General features: G+C 42.6%; 1 protein-coding gene across 1 annotated transcript; it reads left to right on the forward strand.

Moving 5' to 3' along the window:
• The first annotated feature begins 6,494 nt into the window (after positions 1–6,494).
• On the forward strand, positions 6,495–12,061 carry LOC142854251 (H-2 class II histocompatibility antigen, A-S alpha chain-like). The gene is made up of 5 exons (XM_075979555.1): positions 6,495–6,644; positions 10,133–10,381; positions 10,783–11,064; positions 11,447–11,621; positions 11,785–12,061. The coding sequence occupies exons 1-4, from the start codon at positions 6,560–6,562 to the stop codon at positions 11,599–11,601; spliced, it is 771 nt and encodes a 256-aa protein (XP_075835670.1). The 5' UTR covers positions 6,495–6,559; the 3' UTR covers positions 11,602–11,621; positions 11,785–12,061.
• Positions 12,062–12,950: the final 889 nt, after the last annotated feature.

The following is a 12,950-nucleotide window of genomic DNA, read 5'->3' on the forward strand; positions in this document are numbered from 1 at the left end:
ACCAGCAGAATACAAGAGATAGAAGAAAGACTCTCAGATTCTGAGGATACCATAGAGAAAATAAACACTATGATCAAAGAAAACAGCAAGTCCAACAAACTCTCATGACAAAACATTCAGGAAATATGGGACACAATAAAAAGACCAAACCTAAGAATAATTGGAGTAGAAGAAGGAGAAGTGCAGCTCAACGGTCCAGAAAATATACTTAATAAAATTATAGAAGAAAACTTTCTCAACCTGAAGAAAGATGTACCTATGAAGGTTCAAGAAGCATACAGAACACCAAATAGGCTGGATCAAAAAAAAAAAACATCCCCTCGCCATATAATAATCAAAACACAAAATATACAGAATAAAGAAAGAATATTAAGAGCCGCAAAAAAAAAGGCCAAGTTACTTATAAAGGTAAACCTATCAGACTTACACCTGACTTCTCTATGGAAACCATGAAAGCCAGAAGGTCCTGGATAGATGTACTGCAAAAACTAAGAGACCATGGGTGCAAGCCCAGACTACTATATCCAGCCAAGCTTTCGTTCACTATAAATGGAGAAAACAAAATATTCCTGGATAAAAACAAATTTAAACAATATGTAGCCACAAATCCAGCCTTACAGGAAATAATAGAAAAAAAATCACTAACCAAGGAGTCCAACAATGACCACAATAACTCAGACATCTAGAGACCCTTCACCAGCGCAACTCAAAGAAGGGAAACACAAAAACCCTACTACTAAAAAAGTGACCGGAGTTAACAACCACTGGTCATTAATATCACTTAATGTCAATGGGCTCAACTCACCTATAAAAAGGCACAGGCTAAGAGATTGGATACGAAAACAGGATCCAACATTCTGCTGTCTACAAGAAACACACCTCAACCACAAAGACAGGCATCTACTCAGAGTAAAGGGCTAGGAAAAGGCTTATCAAGCAAATGGACCTAAGAAACAAGCAGGTGTGGCCATACTAATTTCTAACAAAGTTGACTTCAAACTTAAATCAATCAGAAGAGATGGAGAGGGACATTTTATACTCATAACAGCAACAATTCATCAGGAAGAAGTCTCAATCCTGAATATCTATGCCCCTAATATAAAAGCACCCACGTACGTAAAAGAAACATTACTAAAACTCAAGGCAGCCATCAAACTGCACACACTAATAGTAGGAGACTTCAACACTCCTCTCTCACCAATGGACAGGTCAATCAGACAGAAACCTAACAGAGAAATTAGAGAATTGATGGAGGTAATGAAGCAAATGGACTTAACAGACATCTATAGATTATTCCACCCAAAGAGGAAAGAATATACCTTCTTCTCTGCAGCTCATGGAACCTTCTCGAAAATTGACCACATACTCGGTAACAAAGCTAACTTACACAGTTACAAAAAATATTAGTAACCACCTGTGTCTTATCAGATCACCGTGGATTAAAGTTAGAATTCTACAACAATGCTTCTCCCAGAAAGCCTACAAACTCATGGAAACTGAACAGTCAACTACTGAACCATACCTGGATTAAGGAAGAAATAAAGAAAGAAATTAAAGTCTTCCTTGAATTCAATGAAAATAAAGAAACAACATACTCGAACTTATGGGACACTATGAAAGCAGTCCTAAAAGGAAAGTTCATAGCACTAAGTGCCCACCTAAAGAAAACAGAGAAAGCACATATTGGAGACTTAACAGCCCACCTGAAAGCTCTAGAAAAAAAAAAGAAGCAGACTCACCTAGGAGGAGTAGAAGACTGGAAATAATCAAACTGAGGGCTGAAATCAACAAAATAGAAACACAGAAAACAATCCAAAGAATCAATGAAACAAAAAGCTGGTTCCTGGAGAAAATCAACAAGATTGATAAACCCCTATCGAAAATAATCAAACGACAGAGAGAGAATACTCAAATTAATAAGATCAGAAATGAAAATGGGGACATAACCACAGACACAGAGGAAATTCAGAGAGTCATTAGATCTTACTACAAAAGCCTGTATGCCACAAAACTGGAAAATGTAAAAGAAATGGACACTTTTTTAGATAAATATCATTTACCAAAATTAAACCAGGACCAGGTGAACAATCTAAACAGACCTGTCAGTCGCGAAGAATTAGAAGCTGTTATCAAAAACCTCTCTACCAAAAAAAGCCCAGGACCAGATGGTTTCAATGCGGAATTCTACCAGAACTTCCAAGAAGACCTAATACCTATACTCCTTAATGTATTCCACAATATAGAAACAGAAGGGTCATTACCAAATTCCTTTTATGAAGCTACAGTTACTCTGATACCAAAACCACACAAAGACTCAACCAAGAAAGAGAATTACAGGCCAATCTCACTCATGAACATCGACGCAAAAATCCTCAACAAAATACTGGCAAACCGAATCCAAGAACACATCTGAAAAATTATCCATTACGATCAAGTAGGCTTCATTCCTGAGATGCAGGGCTGGTTCAACATACGAAAATCTATCAATGTAATCGAGCATATAAATAAACTGAAAGAAAAAAACATATGATCATTTCATTAGACGCTGAAAAAGCATTTGACAAAATTCAACATCCATTTATGTTAAAAGTTTTGGAGAGATTAGGGATACAAGGGTCATACCTAAATATAATAAAAGCTATATACAGCAAGCCGACAGCTAACATCAAATTAAACGGAGAGAAACTCAAAGCCATCCCGCTTAACTCAGGAACACGACAAGGCTGTCCACTCTCGCCATACCTCTTCAATATAGTGCTGGAAGTTCTAGCAATAGCAATAAGACAACATAATGGGATCAAGGGGATTCAAATTGGAAAGGAAGAAGTTAAACTTTCGTTATTCGCAGATGATATGATAGTGTACATAAGCGACCCCCAAAACTCCACCAAAGAACTTTTACAGCTGATAAACAGCTTTAGTAATGTGGCAGGATACAAGATCAACTCCAAAAAATCAATCGCCCTCTTATACACAAAGGATATGGAAGCAGAGAGGGAAATCAGAGAAGCTTCACCATTCATGATAGCCACAAACAGCATAAAATATCTTGGGGTAAATCTAACCAAGGAAGTGAAAGATCTATTTGACAAGATCTTTAAGGCATTGAAGAAAGAAATTGAAGAAGATACCAAAAAATGGATGGACATCCCTTGCTCTTGGATTGGGAGGATCAACATAGTAAAAATGGCAATTCTACCAAAGGCAATTTATAGATTCAATGCAATCCCCATCAAGATCCCATCAAAATTCTTCACAGATCTGGAGAGGACAATAATCAATTTTATATGAAAAAATAAAAAACCCAGGATAGCCAAAACAATCCTATACAATAAAGGATCTTCTGGAGGCATTACCATCCCTGACTTCAAACTCTATTACAGAGCTACAGTAATGAAAACAGGGTGGTACTGGCATAAAAACAGAGAAGTCGACCAATGGAATCGTATAGAAGACCCGGATTTTTATCCCACAAACCTATGAACACCTCATTGTCGATAAAGGAGCTAAAAGTATACAATGGAAGAAAGAAAGCATCTTCAACAAATGGTGCTGGCACAACTGGATGTCAACCTGTAGTAGAATGAAAATAGATCCATATCTATCACCGTGCACATAACTCAAGTCCAAATGGATTAAAGACCTCAATATCAGCCCGAACACACTGAACATGATAGAAGAGAAAGTGGGAAGTACCCTACAACATATGGGCACAGGAGATCGCTTCCTATGTATAACCCCAGAAGCACAGACATTAAGGGCAACATTGAATAAATGGGACCTACTTAAACTGAGAAGCATGCCAGTACCACACTGTTTTCATTACTGTAGCTCTGTAATAGAGTTTGAAGTCAGGGATGGTAATGCCTCCAGAAGATCCTTTATTGTATAGGATTGTTTTGGCTATCCTGGGTTTTTTATTTTTTCATATAAAGTTGATTATTGTCCTCTCCAGATCTGTGAAAGGAAAGGACACTGTCACTAAGACACAAAGGCAACCTACTGACTGGGAGAAGATCTTCACCAACCCCACAACAGACAAAGGTCTGATCTCCAAAATATATAAAAAACTCAAGAAACTAGACTTTAAAATGATAATTAACCCAATTAAAAAATGGGGCACTGAACTGAACAGAGAATTCTCAACAGAAGAACTTCAAATGGCCAAAAGACACTTAAGGTCGTGCTCAACTTCCTTAGCGATCAGGGAAATGCAAATCAAAACAACTTTGAGATATCATCTTACACCTGTCAGAATGGCTAAAGTCAAAAACACCAAGGATATCCTTTGCTGGAGAGGCTGTGGAGGAAGGGGTACCCTCATCCATTGCTGGTGGGAATGCAATCTTGTGCAACCACTGTGGAAGTCAGTATTTCGGTTTCTCGGGAAATTCGGGATCAACCTACCCCTAGACCCAGCAATACCACTCTTGGGAATATACCCAAGAGATGCTCTATCATATGACAAAAGCATTTGTTCAACTATGTTCATAGCAGTATTATTTGTAATAGCCAGAACCTGGAAACAACCTAGATGCCCTTCAATGGAAGAATGGATGAAGAAAGTATGGAATATATACACACTAGAGTACTACGCTGCGGTAAAAAACAATGACTTCTCGAATTTTGCATGCAAATGGATGGAAATAGAAAACACTATCCTGAGTGAGGTATCCCAGACCCAAAAAGAAGAACATGGGATGTACTCACTCATAATTGGTTTCTAGCCATAAATAAGGGTCACGGAGTCTACAATAGGTGAACCTAAAGAAGCTAAGTAAGAAGGTGAACCCAAGGAAAAACATATAGTTATCCTCTTGGCTAAGGGAAGTAGACAAAATTGCCAGGGAGAAAATTGGGATCTTGGGGGTGGGGTGGGATGGGGGTGAGGGGAGATGGGGAGAGAAAAGGTAGAAGGGAAGGAGGGGGGGACTTGGGGAAACAGGAGGATTGGGATAAAGGAAGGTTGGATAGGGGAGCACGGAACCACAATTCTTAGTTAAGGGAGCCACTTTAGGGTGGGCAAGAGACTTGACCCTAGAGGGGCTCCCAGGTGCCCAAGCTGAGGTCCCCAGTTAGTTCCTGAGGATAGGGAACCTGAAATGGCCCTATCCTAGAGCAATACTGACGAATATCTTGCATATCATCACAGAACCTTCATCTGGTGATGGATGGAGATAGAGACAGAGACCCACACTGAACCACTGGACTGAGCTCCCAAGGTCCCAATGAGGAGCAGAAGGAGGGAGAACATGAGCAAAGAAGTCGGGACCACGAGGGGTGCACCCACCCACTGAGACAGTGGAGCTGATCTACTGGGAGCTCATCAAGGCCAGCTGGACTGTGACTGAAAAAGCATGGGATAAAACCGGACTCTCTGAACATGGCGAACAATGAGGGCTGATGAGACGCCAAGTACAATGGCACGGGGTTTTGATCCTACTTGTGCTGGCTTTGTGGGAGCCTAGCCAGTTTGGATGTTCACCTTCCTAGATATGGACGGAGGGGGGAGGACCTAGGACTTACCACAGGGCAGGGAACCCTGACTGCTCTTTGGACTGGAGAGGGAGGGGGAATGGAGTGGGGGAGGAGGAGAAGGGTGGGGAGGAGACGGGTGGGAGGAGGGGGAGGGAAATGGGAGGCTGGGAGGAGGTGGAAACTTGTTTTTTTTTCTCCTTTTCGCAATAAAAAAAGTATAATGTATAATTAAGAAATATAGGTTAATAAATAATCATCTATAATAAAAAAATATTTTAAGAGTAATCGAGCTAGACAGAACTTCCTTTTGTGTTCAGTGTTCCTAAACTTCCTTTAGATGTGGTCAGCGTATCAACACACCGAGCACGAAGATTACTCAAAAGACAGGGGAAATCTGGATAAACATCTTGCATTCTTGATGGCGGCTGTGGGTCCCAAAGCCTCTGCATTCCAACTTGAAACATAAGGGGTTCTGAGCAAAGATCCTCCCCAAGCAGATTTACACAAGTAGAAAGAGCAATGGCTTTGACCGGCCACCATTTGTGGGGACCCCTTGGATCAGTGGTCAACCCATAGTCTGAAGTGTTCTGTATACACTATGAAAAGAAATAAAGAAAAGAAAAAAACAGCCAATTCATGTATGCGAGCCTGAGAAATGTCTGGGTTTTGGGGTTGGGAAAGTCCCAGGAAAGGAATAAATCCAGGGGAGACTTCCTGGACCATATAGCCCAGAAAATTCTGAATAACATCATTATTATTAAAGAGTTCACCCATCCATGAGGCTTTTCAGAAATTCCTTTCTCTCTTGCAGCTGTACAAGGATGCACACGAGAAAGTCTGGCATGGAGCCTCCCTCCTTCCCAGGGCATTCTCTCAGGTTCACTCTGAGCAGAGGCTGCTGTGGGTCCTGGAGTTCCCCTTCACCTCCTCCAGGCCTCTCACTACAAACTCTGCACCTGGCAACTGTAATGTCATCACAATGGAATTTTCTGATTGGCTCTGCCTAGGTTTGGCTTGGTGTCAGACCTCACAATCTCTTGAGGACTCAGAACAGCAGCAGCTGAGATCACCAGGGAAAAGGATGATGCTCAGCAGAGCTCTGGTTCTGGGGATCCTCGCCCTGACCACCATGCTCAGCCCCTGTGGGGGTGAAGACGACATTAAGGGTGAGTTGCACAGCTGAGGATGCCTGGAGCTAGGAAATGGGAAGAGGGAGATACAAATTGACTGAGAAATAAATTTTCTATATTAGGCGGTCTAACAAGAGTGTAACCCCGACTTTAGGAGGCTCTGTTGGCGAGCTGTGCTCACCAAGCTATGATTCTAAAAGTGGGTCCAGTGAGGGAAGTGTGGAGGGTTCTGTGGTAGGTCAGGTTGTCTCAAAACTTGGGGGTGTTTCCACAAATGGATGATTACTAAAAACCCACGAAGTATTACTCTCAAATTTCTCTGAGAATTTCTGAGACCTTCACACCCATGTCCTGAAGTGTATCCGAAGGAAAACAGTTCCGTGAATCATGAATACAGATCTACAGAAAACACTTCCCTTGTGTTGGGGTCTATACTCTCCATGCTAGGAACTGGCCCTGGCGGGAGGTGAGAAAGAGAAGGGACCACCATCCTACTGGACAATCCTCCTGAAGCTTGGTTTCCTCGTGTGTCATCTTACAAGTGACCAAGGCAAATAAATACATAGTTGTGCTTTAAAAACAGTGAAAACTAGGCTGGGCCTGGGAGGGCACGCCAAAACTCAGTGCTTAGGTGCTAAAGCATGGGAACCATTAGTTCATGGACAGCCTGGGCTACATAGTGAGACCTTGTTTCAAAAGAATGCTGAATTAGTAGATACTTTTAAATGTCAATTTTTCTTCCTTGCTTCCATTTCATATGTAATTTCATATTATTCTAACAAAGTAAGGAATGTAGGCTGCCTATTCTATTACCCCATGTACTGATGTTCTATAACAGCAGTACAGACAAACACAAGACACAGGAGCCTGTGACCCTGCTGCCTATGCTGACTATCTCTCTCCACACTCTGCATAATTCTTGTCCGCTTCTGGAATCCCTCCTTAACTCTGCCATTTTACAGATGCTAATGGTAGCTTTGTAAAACGTCAGTTGAAAAGTCCAGTGTTTGAAACTGGAGCTCTCATTCCACTTCTGGGCCGTAGACGCCTCACCTGCTTCTCCAAGGAGTTTAATTCCTTTGTCCCCAGTTTGTTTGTTCGTTTGCTTTTTTCAGTGTCACACTAGAGTGTCTCAACTTGGTGTGAGCAGGCACAGTGAGCACAGTTCTGAGTAACAAATCTGAGGGGTTTTGTGAAAATATTCCCATTTCTTTTGAGTTTAGAAGAAAGGTCTAAGATCTAAGATCTAATTTAGTTTCAAGATCTAAGAAAATGTTTTGGTTTTAACTCAGCCTATATTACGTTTGTCTTATATATAGAATACGGTCTTCAGTACTTCCATCAAGGAAGGCACAGCTAAATCCATGGGTGCACAGGTTCTAATCCATGCCAGCTCATCACTGAACCTGACTTTCACATGGGTCTGCCCCCTGCCAGCCATTCCAGAGTCTCCATGGGCCTCAAAACTAGCAATAATCATTCAATGCCCCCTTTGTAAAGCACTTGCTCAGCTAAGATGTGGATACTGAAACAGAAAAACTACTCCCTCACCTAGGAAATGTTCACACTAGTGACAAATGCAGACCAAGTTCAGGAAGCAGAAAGGCCATTGCTAAGGACAGTGGACTCAATTCAGTTCAAAATTGTAACAAGAGTCAGTGTGGTGTCCTCATCAATGCTTATTTCCCAGGACAAGAACCTGCTGAAGCAAATGTTGTGTACAGCCATATTTGGGAAAGAAATCAAGATTTATTTCAACTGGATAAGAAAACTTTGAGGGGGAGGTATAATGGGAGGTTGATGAGACCAACAAAGATGGTCACACTAGGAAGGGAAGAGCCAGAGGAACTGGCTGGGCGTTGCAGTGTGGTTGGAAGTCTATTAGTTAAAATTAAGCAGAAACCTTCAGAGTATAGAAGGGTTTCAGCAAAATTAAAAACAACAGCAACCTTGATTTCAAGGAGAAAAAGAGACCCCTGCAAACAGCAGGACTATGAGAGGATGGTGTAGTTTGTCAATGGAGGCTTGTTCATTCCCAGCTGCCCAGACCAGAAAATAATCACTCAGAAACTATATCTTAGCAATATTGTTCGGCCAATAGCTTAAGCCTACTTCTAGCTTATTCTTATTTCTTAAATTAACCCATTTCTACTTATCTGTGTATTGCCAAGTAGCTGTGGCTTACTGGCAAGTTTCAGTGTGTCTGTCTCCAGTGGGTGGCTACATGGCTTTTCACTGCCTCTGTCTACTCTCTCCTCCTCTCTCTGCTTGGAATTCCTGCCTTGCCCTATTCTGCTAAGCCACTGGCCAAAACAGATTTATTCATTAACCAATAAAAGCAACACATAGACAGAAGGACTTCCCACACCAGAGTTAGTTTTGAATAGGAGTTGCTTGTGCAGAACACCAGACTGGAACCGACCCACCTCTCCTAGATCCCACCAAGTGTGGTGATTGCAGAAACCAGGCCTGGCTGGTCAGTTACTCCTGACACAGCACCATGTCTGACGTTTGTTGAAACCCAATAAATGAAGAAGGAAGAAAAGAGGAAATACTAAATACTAAAATCTATGACTTGACAATAATGTTTATTTGGTGTTATTTGGGTGGAAGTGTCTGCTTGGCAGCCATTCACTATGGCATCTCACACATGCTCACTGTTGGAGGAAAAAAGCTTTAATTTGCAATGACTCTGAGAGTGAATGTCAGTGTTGAATTTGGAAAAATCTAAGAGGTAGGGATTGACAGAAGCAGACAATCCAACTAAGTTTCTATTTCTTTTATTCCAGAAAAAAAATCAGAAAACTGTCCTGTGGATCCCCACGTGCAACAATGCAGAAACTTTAGACATAATAATTTTTATATATTTTGTAATATTGTCATTGTTCTCTTTTTTTTGTTTTTTCGAGACAGGGTTTCTCTGTGGCTTTGGAGCCTGTCCTGGAACTAGCTCTTGTAGACCAGGCTGGTCTCGAACTCACAGAGATCCACCTGCCTCTGCCTCCCGAGTGCTGGGATTAAAGGCATGCGCCATCACCGCCCGGCTTCATTGTTCTCTTTCTAAAGAATTCTATATGCTTTTTCTTTTGTTAAAAAAATGAGAAAAGTTCCTTGTGTGGAAAATGTGTCCTTTTTTTATTTTTTGAAGGAAAATACAAAAAAATTAACTGAGGAAAGATCAATGAGACACAAAACCTAAAAGAGAACAAGCAGACCAACTCAATATTTGGAAAGAACACTTTCCTCTTCCATTCAGTTGTGAGCTACTTGTCGTAACCTGTCAGTGTACCAGGTACTGATCGAGACACTAAAGATAGCAGAAATCAAACACAGGACATTCTACCATCATGTAGGCACATGTCAAAGAGGAAAAACTGGACTGTAACCAACAAGGAGTGTTGGGGGGGTGGGTGATGGAAATGTACCCCAAAACTGAAGTGAATAGAATTTACTATTGTTTTGTTTAATAACATCCCTTTCAATTTCTGTTTTCCATTTTTCTGCTATCCACCTAAATTTACCAGCTGACCATGTCGGCACCTTTGGTACAGTTGTTTATCAATCTTACGGACCCAATGGCCAGTTCACATGTGAATTTGATGGAGATGAGTTGTTATATGTGGACTTGGATAAGAAGGAGACAGTCTGGAGGATTCCCGAATTTGGCCAACTGACACGCTTGGACCCACAAGGCGGACTCCAATATATATCTGCAGCAAAAATCACCTTGGACGTCCTGACTAAGAGATCCAATTCTACCCCAGTTACCAACAGTACGTGCTAAGCACCCTGCTCCTCCTCCCTTCCCTGGTGGGGAATGTGATCCACTGCTCTACTAAACCCCCTCCATTCCAAGGCATGCCCAGATCTCATCCCTGAACCTTCATCCTTTCTTCTTACAAATCACATATTCCCCATAATATAAATCTCTTTATTCCCACAATGCACTCCTCAAATCTTTCATAGAGGCCCCAACAGACATCCTAACAGACTATAGAGAAGGACACAGGGATAAAGTAGCTGCAGTACACATAAGCTCCAAGCAGAAGGGAAGCTCGGTCTCCTCGACCGTCATGTGGGCAAGTCTTAGCAAGGGGGCTGTCAGCAGACAGTGCAGAATGTCAGGAAGAGAAACTCCCATCGCCCACTCATATCCAGGCCATTTCCTTTCCAGAGGTTCCTGAGGTGACCGTGTTCCCCAAAGCCCATGTGCTGCTGGGTCAGCCCAACACCCTTGTCTGCTTTGTGGACAACATCTTCCCTCCTGTGGTCAACATTACGTGGCTGAAAAATAGCAAGTCAGTCACAGAGGGCTTCTATGAAACCAATTACCTCTCCAAGAGTGACCATTCCTTCCAAAAGATGTCCTACCTGACCTTCATCCCTTCTGACAATGACGTCTATGACTGCAAGGTGGAGCACTGGGGCTTGGAGGAGCCGGCGCTGCAACACTGGGGTACGTGTGGGTTCTCCCTGCTTCTACACCGGTGCTGCAACACTGGGGTACGTGTGGGTTCCACCTGTTTCTGCACTGGTGCTGCAACACTGGGGTATGTGTGGGTTCTGCCTGATTCTGCACCGGTGCTGCAACACTGGGGTATGTGTGCTCTCCCTGCTTCTGCATGTTCTTGTTCTTTGTCAGCTCTAGAACAGCCTGTCTTCTGCTCTGGTGACCAAACTCATTTTCGACTCTTAAACAGTTTTTATGGTAGACTTCATGTTCTTCCACAAGCCCTTTCCCAAAGTCTGTGTGGATTGACTTCTATCCTCACGTGAGCCCTCTTATATACACATGTACAAACACATTACCTCCTGACTCCAAAACTCAACTTTCCCAGAACCTGAAGTTCCAGCTCCCATGTCAGAGATGCCAGAGACTGTGGTCTGTGCCCTGGGGTTGTCCGTGGGCATCGTGGGCATCGTGCTGGGCACCATCTTCATCATTCAAGGCCTGCAGTCAGGTGGCTCCTCCAGACACCCAGGGCCCTTATGAGCCACACTCTGGAGAGGAAGGTGAGGGTTTGTGCTTGTGGGAGCTGAAGCCACCGCACGGGGGGAGCAAGGGAATGGGAGACGGGTGACAATGTGGTTGGAACATTGCTGGAGAATTGTGACATGGTGTGAGCACAGCTCAGGACCTCGGGAACACATCTCTTTCCTGTCTGTTTTGTTGCAGGTGTGTGGTTCTCTCCAGGGCAGAAGTAGTGTGCTGGATGGCCTGGATCAGTGTGTCTCCTGGTCCAATTCATCTTGTTCTTTGTCTTCCCCAAATGTCCCCCATCTTCCTTTTCCCTTGGTCCTGAGGCTGACCCCCTCATAGCTCACATACTCTTGGAATTCTCCCCTGACCAGAGTTTTGTTTTTTGGCATCCTTCACATCACATCTACTGTAGACTCTCAGTGACCCTGATTCAGTGGCTGTACAAAACCAATAAATCACTTTTTATAAGTCAGTTGTTTTTCCATGTCTTTCATCTTGGGACTTACTGGAGCTATGGCCATATAATCCCATGCCCAGCAACACAGGAACAAACAAATACAGCCTCAGAATGTTTGAGTATCTTAGCCAAGGTTGAACTTTCTCTCTTCTTTTTGTTTTGATCCCTGACCACTAGCGTCTGTCTCCAGTCAGGGTGTGAAATCTGCCTTATTGTATACTTTTACTTTAAGGAAATGCCAAGGCATGGGGCACACACCAGCAATCCCAGCACCCCAGAGACAGAGCAGGAAAGTCCTCACAAGTCTAAGGCCAATATGGCCTACACAAGGCTAGGCACAGCTATATAGGAAAACCCTGTTGTTGTCCGAGGTTTCTGTCCTGCCTGCTTCCCACAGTCATTAAGTCCCAAAGAAATCACACAAAGGTCTACATTAACTATAAACTGATTGACCCCTTAACTCAGGCTTTTTATTAACTCTTATAACTTATATTAGCCCATTATTCTTATCTATGTTAGCCACATGGCTCAGTACCTTTTTCAGCGAGGCAGTCACATCTTGCTTCTTTAGTGCACGGGCCAGGACTGCAGAGGAATGGGCTTCCTCCTTCCCAGAATTCTCCTGTTTTCATTGGCTCTACTTCCTGTCTGGTTGTCCCACCTATACTTCCTGCCTGGCTTCTGACCAATCAGCATTTATTAAAAATATAATTGACAGAATACAGACAACTGTCCCATACCACTTCCCCCCTCTTTTTAAATAATAAGAACTCTGAATCTAATATCCTTTGTTTAGCTTTTCTCCTGACCATTAGCCATAACAACTTGGAATCAACATCCTAAACAAAGGAAAATATCCATAGTCAATTTTTGGGGAATGTGAGTGTAGTATTCCAGGCTACTT

Source organism: Microtus pennsylvanicus, chromosome 7 (assembly GCF_037038515.1).
Source record: "Microtus pennsylvanicus isolate mMicPen1 chromosome 7, mMicPen1.hap1, whole genome shotgun sequence".
Taxonomy (NCBI): domain Eukaryota; kingdom Metazoa; phylum Chordata; class Mammalia; order Rodentia; family Cricetidae; genus Microtus; species Microtus pennsylvanicus.